The following is an 11,057-nucleotide window of genomic DNA, read 5'->3' as shown; positions in this document are numbered from 1 at the left end:
GGAAGAAAAAGCATCGCTGACACTCAGACATTTTATGAACAAAGTTGCGATTTTGCCACAATTTTCTTGCAGCAATATTGCGATCGCCCGTGTGAAGAAGCACTTAGTCTTCCTGTTTAATTTTGCCTTGTATTGCTACTTAGTAAATGAAACAATCCAACACTAGCTGCCTCTCTCTGTGTGGAAGCTCTATTCACACCGAAGTAGTGGGATTCCATTGGATAGGATCGATTAAATTGCATTCAAAGGGGGTTTTCAGGTTTCATTCTTTGTAGCAAGCAGAATAGAGCAGCAGTTGCATTATCCAGGGGGCCGCTGAGAAGCAATAGCGTTGGGCCAGCAGTAACGCTGAGCACATCTCCTCCGATGCTCCACTGGTGATACAGTAGCACCCTGCAGCAGCCCAACCATGTTGCTACTCCTCTATGCATCATCCTCTGCAGCAGACCACCAATAGCTAGGGGCTGTAACCTGCTCCAAAGCTGGAACAGAGCAACATGGGCTCCAGCCACACCTTATGGGGGTCCAACAACCGCTGGGAAACAGCTGAGCACAGCGCCTGTTTCCATTACTTCCATACATTCTGAAAGGGGCAGCTGAGTGCATCATCGCCACTCTACACTCCTAGCCACTGTCTTGTGGCTGGGGGGAATGGGGAACTGGAGTCTCCTGCTCTGGTGATCAGTGGGGATCCCAGCAGTCAGACCCCTGTGAATAGACATTAAATACTTCTGCTTTAATATTCCTTTAATACAATCTTACAGTCATTAACTATATTGTTTCCGAACAAGACATAATTCATACTTTTACCACTCCACTAAAATTCATTTCCCCTCTCATCATAGTTGTAATGGGTGAGAGGGGAGTCAGAGGGGGAGTAATTATAAAATATGTCAAGGAAGAGAAGTGCGAGCCAGGGTCAGACAGACCCAGAAGATAAGTGAACTGAGGTAGACAAAAGTGAGAAGAAGGGATGTAAGCAAAGTTAGTTGGCAGTGCTAAGAACTTCACGTCCTATAAAGGACAGTTGCATGCAACAAGGAGAAGAGAGACAGCAAAGTTCAACAAATGGCATCTATGGAAAAGACTCTCATCTTCTGGTTAATTGCCCTGGGAATCCTTTACTCCCCAGCTTTATCGGACAAGACGGCTGTAACCAAACGCCTTGACGAGAGCCAACCAGACATTGAAATGGGCACTTTGCAACGGAAAATCTCCTCTGGCACCCGTCCATACAGCCTCTCTCGATCGCCACTGGATTACCACTATTCTCCAAAGCCCAAGCACTTGAAAACCCCCCGTCTTCTCCGAATACTAGGATCCTCCTTTGATCCATTCTGGATGTCTGTGGAGAAACCAGTAGAGAACGTCACCAGCAGCCGCTTATCTGCTTTCAGCCAGGATCTCTTTGACGGAGCCAGTCGCTACCGAAAGAAGCTTACCCAGGAGGCTCAACACATCGATTTTGCTTCACTGAAACTGCCAACCGAACTCTCTGCTAACAGCAGCCATATTGTGCTTAATGAATTTCGGCGTTGGCTGGTGCAACGAGCGAGCTGTAAGCTGACGTCCACATGGGTGGATCTGGGTCCTGTCTTTTGGCCACGATGGGTGAGGCACACGGACTGTGATGAGAGTAACACGGCGTGCTCCTGGCCACCAGGGATGGAATGTCGCCAGGCACAGCTGACTCAGATTAAGCTACTGGCATGGCATTGCTGGATGCAGGATGCTGGCAAAGGCTGGGCAGCACAGAATTGTATGTGGAGACAGGTACCTTACCCGGTGGTGGCTGCTTGCAAGTGTGCCTGTAGGTAATAATGTCTTTCTGTACCTAGTGAGATTACTTGTTCTAGAGTTGACGTGCGTCACCATTAAAGTACAATCAGAATGAAAGTTGTTGTTTTTTTAAGTTCAATTGACAATAAAGCAGCTTTCCAAAAACCTAGAGGACTTTTTCTGACTTTTTACAGTTTTTATATAGGTAATTCATGGCAGTGAAAGGATTAAATGTGGGAAGTGTGTGCCTTGATGGTGTTTCTGTTGAGACAGTCTGTCTGGGATAAGAGTGAAGGACACGGGGGAACCCAAACACAGCTAGCAGTAAACCAGGGTACGGGCAACCAGTGCATGTTAACTCATGGTGGCATTCATTCCTGAGTACATGACTACAGATAGACGATGGCAGCCGCCGGCATCCAGCAGTGCGATATAACTCTGTCAGATACAGTAATTATTGAATCTCAAATATATCTGCTGTTATACAAATCAGCGCTTGTTTCCAATAATGCCAAGGCATAACTCTCAGCAGCTAATTGTAAAGGGACGGCTACCGTAGTCCTTCACATAGGTCGGAACATCTGCATAGACGCGATTTAAAAAATACTGTCCATATGGTGTGTAAAAATTCTGCATTAAGGGCGGCTTCACACTAACGTAAGCGCCATAACGAGACTTTATTGCTCAGTGAAGGTCGCAGTATCGTGCATGTATCTGCATTTTTTGCGCTGCCGGCAACCGTTTACATCATCCCATACGCTCTGCTGGCAGAGATCATGCATGAGTGCGTATGGCAATGCACATGTCCACGTATCACACGGACATGCGCAGTGCGACATTTTTTTCCCCCAAAGTGTGATTGCTCTCAGTAAGAGAACAATCACACACACCCCCCTCTCTGTTTACAGTGGGGTAGCCTATGAAAACGCTGCCCATATGGAATGTACTGCATATGGACAGCGTATCATATGCAACCCATACAAATGCATGGGACTCTCACTGCAGTGTCCACATGCTAGTGTGCATGGATCAATGAAAGTACATTGACTCCATTCACGGATTATCACTGGTCCATGCAACGCACGCATGATAGGCAGTGAAAACACAGTCGTGGGCATGAGCCCATACTCTGCAGATTTTCAGTGCAGATTTCACCTCTTCAAATGAGGGTGGTAAATCTGCACCAATATCTGCCTCAAAATATACACCAGTTGCTGCAGATTAGGTGCGGATTGTCCGCTGCAGAAAATTCAGAGCACTTCTGCAGCACGGGCACATACTCTAAGGGTATGTTCAGATGGCAGAATTGCTGCAGAATTTTCCACGCTGTATTCCACCTCTAAAAACTGTCTTTTTGCAGCAAGGATCCCCGTGTAGAATTTGCTTTGTAAATGGGTAAAATCCGTGTGCGAAATTCCAATGTGATTTTCCACGTCATTCTTTATGTGGAAACGCTGATCTCTGCATCGGAATTCCCCATGCGGATTTTGCCCATTGACAGGGCAAATTGTATGTGTGGATCTGCGCAAATAAATGTGTCAGCCACAGATTTAGGTGTGGTTTTAGACGTAGAATCTACGCAGCGAATTCCTCTGTAGAAACATACAGGCCACGTATGTTACAGAATTTCCACAACAGAATTTGCTGTGGAAATTCTGCAGCAAGATACAAGGACAAAAATGTAAAAATCTCATCCACGTCAATTGTGTATTTTGATAGCAGATTTCAACCTTTGAAATACAAAGGCTAAAACCCACTGAAAATCCACATCAAGATCTGTTTTGTTGTGGATTTAGCCTCTGCAGAGTAGTTGTGTATTCGTTGGGGATTTTCCGCTGCGGAAGGTCTGCGGTGCAGACGGCCCATGTGAAGCACGAGTAAGTACAGGTCTATATGTGCAATGATATACCACTGCTGGAAGGAATCGAGGGCTCCTGTAGTAAACTGTCTCGGCTTGTACCTTCATGTGGAACAAAATCACTGATCCTGAAATGATACGGCGTTCCCTGGAGAACACCGGCCTCAAGTAACTCAGAGTTTCTCCCTAGTGTACAGCTTCATTCACTTACAGATAGGTTTGTCCATACTTGTCTTCAAATTTAGGTTCAACTTGAATGATTAAAGAGGACCGGTGACTGGTTCAGGTCTGCTGGGCGGGATGCATAGTTCTGCAGCGGCGCCTCTATTCTGTTTTTTGTCTTTCTCACACTCACTTGTGTTCGCTCGTATGAGATCTTCTGAGATCCAGCTCCTGGCGCAGTCAATAAGTGGGAAGTCCCCACGGCTCTCTGTCAGTGGATGAAGTCAGATTTGATTGACAGTCCAACATCACTCGCTGACAATGAGCAGTGCACACTGCCCCCTTGACATATTGATGGCACTGGGAGCTGGACTTAGGAAGATCCCATCTGGGCAAACAGAAGTGAGTGTGAAAAACAGACAAGGCATAGGGTCAGTGGGGCCACGGCTGTAGAGCTATACAACCTGCCCCGCTGACTATCCCATGACAGGTCCTCTTTAAGGCTAGGGCCACATGGCAACATATGATGTAATGATTGTCCATGATGGCATATTGTGACCTAGTGTGACTGCAACACAACAATCACAGAAAATCTGACTCAGTCTGCCATCACTTTTGCCCTCCAAACTGCTACATAGGTGAAGCAGTAATCAAATTAAACATACCCATGTTGGTGATCTAGATGAGATATAATTGAGAAAACGAGTTTTAATCTATTACACACCATATACTAGTTAGATTTCAAGACACTAAAGTCTCCTCGGCCCTCAGTCGAAACCCTTCCCTTTGCTTGACTGACAATCTAGTGATCCCTTATATTATATGCATCGTTGGCATCAAATTTGCTTGCTGCATATGACAAAAGAAAAAACTTTTTCTCAGTTATGCTCCCATTCTGATTGGCAAGCTTTACTTATACAATGGTGTTAGCGGTTTGTGCAGGGGACAAAAGTGATGATAGATGTCCTCTAAGGCTGGCTGTCCACGGGCGATCATTCATAGCATTATAAATCGCACATGAATCATGCTTGAAACGCTTTCCATAGTTATCCTATGCAGCCCGATGTACACGATATCATAATGATAGGTTCTTCGCGGTGACTTTCAATGATCTCCCGCGGCGGAAATCCGCTCGCGAGAATCCGCCCTGCCCATGGACAGGCAGCATAACTTGGACACATTATTTATACCCATTGTATACAGGGGGTGGACAAAAGTATGGAAATACTGTATGAAATGCATGGGATTTAATTAGAGATGAGCAAACGTACTCGTCCGAGCTTGATACTCGTTCGAGTATTAGCGTGTTCGAGATGCTCGTTACTCGTGACGAGTACCACGCGATGTTCGAGTTACTTTCACTTTCATCTCTGAGACGTTAGCGCGCTTTTCTGGCCAATAGAAAGACAGGGAAGGCATTACAACTTCCCCCTGCGACGTTCAAGCCCTATACCACCCCCCTGCTGTGAGTGGGGAGATCAGGTGTCACCCGAGTATAAAAATCAGCCCCTCCCGCGGCTCGCCACAGATTTATTCTGACATAGAGGAGGGAAAGTGCTGTTGGTGCCGGAGCTGCTATAGAGAGAGTGTTAGGAGTATTTTAGGCTTCAAGAACCCCAACGGTCCTTTTTAGGGCCACATCTAACCGTGTGCAGTAGTGTGGAGGCTGCTTTTTGCAGTGTTGCACTTTTTTTTTTTTTTTGTATATCGACCGTGCAGAGCATTGCGCCCTGCAGTAATTATACATACTCCAGGGCCAGTAGTGGTGGTGAGGCAGGGACAGAAGACATATATTTATTGAATATAGGCAGTGGGCCTTTCCAAAAACATTTGGGAAAAAAAATCTATTTGGGCTGCCTGTGACTGTCCTCAGTGTACTGGGTCTGTGCTGGGTGTAGTTGTCCTCCTAATTCATACGCAGCCAGCTAAGTGTTACAGCAGGCTTGCGCAAAATTATTTCCTGGCTCTGTGTTGGCTGTTACATCACCGCTGTATTCCTGTCCACAGTGCAACAGTCTGCAGTTATTTTACATACTCCAGGGCCAGTAGTGGTGAGGCAGGGACAGAAGACATATTTATTGAATATAGGCAGTGGGCCTTTCCAAAAACATTTGGGAAAAAAAATCTATTTGGGCTGCCTGTGACTGTCCTCAGTGTACTGGGACTGTGCTGGGTGTAGTTGTCCTCCTAATTCATACGCAGCCAGCTAACTGTTACAGCAGGCTTGCGCAAAATTATTTCCTGGCATTCCGTAAGCGAAGTCAGCCTCCAACCACAGGCCAATAAGCGGCACATTTAATTACAGCGTTCTGTTTCTGCACTACTGGTAATACACCATGCTGAGGGGTAGGGGTAGGCCTAGAGGACGTGGACGAGGACGCGGAGGGCCAAGTCAGGGTGTGGGCACAGGCCGAGCTCCTGATCCAGGTGTATCGCAGCCGACTGCTGCGGGATTAGGAGAGAGGCACGTTTCTGGCGTCCCCACATTCATCTCACAATTAATGGGTCCACGCGGTAGACCTTTATTAGAAAATGAGCAGTGTGAGCAGGTCCTGTCGTGGATGGCAGAAAGTGCATCCAGCAATCTATCGAACACCCAGAGTTCTGCGCCGTCCACTGCTGCAACTCTGAATCCTCTGGCTGCTGCTCCTCCTTCCTCCCAGCCTCCTCACTCCATTACAATGACACATTCTGAGGAGCAGGCAGACTCCCAGGAACTGTTCCCGGGCCCCTGCCCAGAATGAGCAGCAAGGGTTTCGAATCCTCTCCCACTGGAGGAGTTTGTCGTGACCAATGCCCAACCTTTGGAAAGTTCCCGGGGTCCGGGGGATGAGGCTGGGGACTTCCGGCAACTGTCTCAAGACCTTTCAGTGGGTGAGGAGGACGATGACGATGAGACACAGTTGTCTATCAGTGAGGTAGTAGTAAGGGCAGTAAGTCCGAGGGAGGAGCGCACAGAAGATTCGGAGGAAGAGCAGCAGGACGATGAGGTGACTGACCCCACCTGGTTTGCTACGCCTACTGAGGACAGGTCTTCAGAGGGGGAGGCAAGGGCAGCAGCAGGGCAGGTTGCAAGAGGCAGTGCGGTGTCTAGGGGTAGAGGCAGGGCCAGACTGAATAATCCACCAACTGTTTCCCAAAGTGCCCCCTCGCGCCATGCCACCCTGCAGAGGCCGAGGTGCTCAAAGGTCTGGCAGTTTTTCACTGAGAGTGCAGACGACCGACGAACAGTGGTGTGCAACCTGTGTCGCGCCAAGATCAGCCGGGGAGCCACCACCACCAGCATGCGCAAACATATGATGGCCAAGCACCCCACAAGGTGGGACGAAGGCCATTCACCGCCTCCGGTTTGCACTGCTGCCTCTCCCCCTGTGCCCCAACCTGCCACTGAGATCCAACCCCCCTCTCAGGACACAGGCACTACCGTCTCCTGGCCTGCACCCACACCCTCACCTCCGCTGTCCTCGGCCCCATCCACCAATGTCTCTCAGCGCACCATCCAGCCGTCGCTAGCGCAAGTATTGGAGCGCAAGCACGCCGCCACACACCCGCACGCTCAAGCGTTAAACGTGCACATAGCCAAATTTATCAGCCTGGAGATGCTGCCGTATAGGGTTGTGGAAACGGAGGCTTTCAAAAGTATGATGGCGGCGGCGGCTCCACGCTACTCAGTTCCCAGTCGCCACTACTTTTCCCGATGTGCCGTCCCAGCCCTGCACGACCACGTCTCCCGCAACATTGTACGCGCCCTCACCAACGCGGTTACTGCCAAGGTCCACTTAACAACAGACACGTGGACAAGCACAGGCGGGCAGGGCCACTATATCTCCCTGACGGCACATTGGGTGAATTTAGTGGAGGCTGGGACAGAGTCAGAGCCTGGGACTGCTCACGTCCTACCCACCCCCAGAATTGCGGGCCCCAGCTCGGTGGTGGTATCTGCGGCGGTGTATGCTTCCTCCACTAAACCACCCTCCTCCTCCTCCTACGCAACCTCTGTCTCGCAATCAAGATGTGTCAGCAGCAGCACGTCAGCAGCAGTCGGTGTCGCGTGGCGTGGCAGCACAGCGGTGGGCAAGCGTCAGCAGGCCGTGCTGAAACTACTCAGCTTAGGAGATAAGAGGCACATGGCCCACGAACTGCTGCAGGGTCTGACAGAGCAGACCGACCGCTGGCTTGCGCCACTGAGCCTCCAACCGGGCATGGTCGTGTGTGACAACGGCCGTAACCTGGTGGCGGCTCTGCAGCTCGGCAGCCTCACGCACGTGCCATGCCTGGCCCACGTCTTTAATTTGGTGGTTCAGCGCTTTCTGAAAAGCTACCCACGCTTGTCAGACCTGCTCGGAAAGGTGCGCCGGCTCTGCGCACCTTTCCGCAAGTCCCACACGGACGCTGCCACCCTGCAACATCGGTTTCATCTGCCAGTGCACCGACTGCTGTGCAACGTGCCCACACGGTGGAACTCTACGCTCCACATGTTGGCCAGGCTCTATGAGCAGCATAGAGATATAGTGGAATACCAACTCCAACATGGGCGGCGCAGTGGGAGTCAGCCTCCTCAATTCTTTACAGAAGAGTGGGCCTGGTTGGCAGACATCTGCCAGGTCCTTGGAAACTTTGAGGAATCTACCCAGATGGTGAGCGGCGATGCTGCAATCATTAGCGTCACCATTCCTCTGCTATACCTCTTGAGAAGTTCCCTGCAAGGCATAAAGGCAGACGCTTTGCGCTCGGAAACAGAGGCGGGGGAAGACAGTATGTCGGTGAATAGTCAGAGCACCCTCCTGTCTATATCTCAGCGCGTTGAGGAGGAGGAGGAGGATGAGGAGGAGGGGGAAGAGACAGCTTGGCCCACTGCTGAGGGTACCCATGCTGCTTGCCTGTCATCCTTTCAGAGTGTATGGCCTGAGGAGGAGGAGGAGGAGGATCCTGAAAGTGATCTTCCTAGTGCGGACAGCCATGTGTTGCGTACAGGTACCCTGGCACACATGGCTGACTTCATGTTAGGATGCCTTTCTCGTGACCCTCGCGTTACACGCATTCTGGCCACTACGGATTACTGGGTGTACACACTGCTCGACCCACGGTATAAGGAGAACCTTTCCACTCTCATACCCGAAGAGGAAAGGGGTTCGAGAGTGATGCTATACCACAGGACCCTGGCGGACAAACTGATGGTAAAATTCCCATCCGACAGCGCTAGTGGCCGAAGGCGCAGTTCCGAGGGCCAGGTAGCAGGGGAGGCGCAGAGATCTGGCAGCATGTACAGCACAGGCAGGGGAACACTCTCTAAGGCCTTTGACAGCTTTCTGGCTCCCCAGCAAGACTGTGTCACCGCTCCCCAGTCAAGGCTGAGTCGGCGGGAGCACTGTAAAAGGATGGTGAGGGAGTACGTAGCCGATCGCACGACCGTCCTCCGTGACGCCTCTGCCCCCTACAACTACTGGGTGTCGAAGCTGGACACGTGGCCTGAACTCGCGCTGTATGCCCTGGAGGTGCTTGCTTGTCCTGCGGCTAGCGTCTTGTCAGAGAGGGTGTTTAGTGCGGCTGGGGGAATCCTCACAGATAAGCGTACCCGCCTGTCAACCGACAGTGCCGACAGGCTTACACTCATAAAGATGAACAAAGCCTGGATTTCCCCAGACTTCTCTTCACCAGCGGACAGCAGCGATACCTAAACAATACGTAGGCTGCACCCGCGGATGGAAGCATTGTTCTCTATCACCATCAAAAACATGGACCTTTTAGCTTCCTCAATCTGTGTATAATATTCATCCTCCTCCTGCTCCTCCTCCTGAAACCTCACGTAATCACGCCGAACGGGCAATTTTTCTTAGGCCCACAAGGCTCAGTCATATAATTTTTGTAAACAATTTTTATACGTTTCAATGCTCATTAAAGCGTTGAAACTTTCACCTGAACCAATTTTTATTTTAACTGGGCTGCCTCCAGGCCTAGTTACAAATTAAGCCACATTAACCAAAGCAATTAATGGGTTTCACCTGCCCTCTTGGTTTGGCATGGGCAATTTTTCGGACGTACATTAGTACTGTTGGTACACCAATTTTTGGGGGCCCTCGCCTACAGTGTAATCCAATTAATTTTTTGCCCACCTGCATTACAGCTGACGTTACATCAGCTGTGCTGGGCACTGCAATGGGATATATTTATGTACCGCCGGTGGCTTCCTGGCACCCACCCGTGCTGTGGGTCCACACGGAGTTGTAACTGCATGTGTCCACTTCTAAAGAGCCCCAGTCTGACTGGGGCATGCAATGTGGGCCGAAGCCCACTTGCATTAAACATGACAATACCTCAGCTGTGATGGGCAATGCAATGGGATATATTTATGTACCACCGGTGGCTTCCTGGCACCCACCCATGCTGTGGGTCCACACGGAGTTGTAACTCCATGTGTACACTTCTAAAGAACCCCAGTCTGACTGGGGCATGCAGTGTGGGCCGAAGCCCACCTGCATTAAGCACGACATTACCTCAGCTGTGATGGGCACTGCAATGGGATACAATAATGTACAGCCGGTGGGTTCCAGGGAGCCACCCATGCTGTGGGTGCACACGGAATTTCCATTGCGGAGTTGTACCTGCCTGTGACTATTTATAAAAAACCGCGGTCTGACTGGGGCATGCAGACACCTTGACAGAATGAATAGTGTGTGGCACATAGGTTCCCCATTGCTATGCCCACGTGTGCAGCTCCTGATGGCGGTGGCACAGGATTATATTTCTCATTGCTTCTGTACAGCATTGCGGGCTATCGCCCCGCCCCTTTTAAAGAGGGTCGCTGCCTAGCCGTGCCAACCCTCTGCAGTGTGTGCCTGCGGTTCCTCCTCATGGCAGACGCACTTATAAATAGACATGAGGGTGGTGTGGCATGAGGGCAGCTGAAGGCTGCGCAGGGACACTTTTGTGTGCGCTGTGGACACTGCGTCGTGCGCGGGGGGGGGGGCAGCATGTAACCCAGGAGAAATGGCAGCGGAGTGTCATGCAGGCAGTGATTGTGCTTTGTTGGAGGTAGTGTGGTGCTTAGCTAAGGTATGCATTGCTAATGAGGGCTTTTCAGAAGTAAAAGTTGTTGGGGGGGGGGGGCACTCTTGCCGCTATTGTGGCTTAATAGTGGGACCTGGGAACTTGAGATGCAGCCCAACATGTAGCCCCTCGCCTGCCCTATCCGTTGCTGTGTCGTTCCCATCACTTTCTTGAATTGCCCCGATTTTCACAAATGGAAACCTTAGCGAGC

The 11,057-nt window shown here is 50.4% G+C and overlaps 1 protein-coding gene across 1 annotated transcript; it reads left to right on the top strand.

The window, feature by feature from the left end:
- Positions 1–1,068: 1,068 nt before the first annotated feature.
- Positions 1,069–1,818, top strand: LOC136620192 (noggin-like). The gene has a single exon (XM_066594898.1). It carries the CDS (start codon positions 1,069–1,071, stop codon positions 1,816–1,818), a length of 750 nt encoding a protein of 249 aa, XP_066450995.1.
- The last annotated feature ends 9,239 nt before the right edge of the window (positions 1,819–11,057 follow it).

The sequence above is a fragment of the Eleutherodactylus coqui genome, chromosome 3 (genome assembly GCF_035609145.1).
Source record: "Eleutherodactylus coqui strain aEleCoq1 chromosome 3, aEleCoq1.hap1, whole genome shotgun sequence".
Lineage (NCBI taxonomy): Eukaryota > Metazoa > Chordata > Amphibia > Anura > Eleutherodactylidae > Eleutherodactylus > Eleutherodactylus coqui.
This window is presented reverse-complemented; position numbering and strand designations above follow the sequence as displayed.

Bases quoted from the DNA above. Each gene is read 5' to 3' on its own strand.
- LOC136620192 (XM_066594898.1), top strand. From the start codon at position 1,069: ATGGCATCTATGGAAAAGACTCTCATCTTCTGGTTAATTGCCCTGGGA.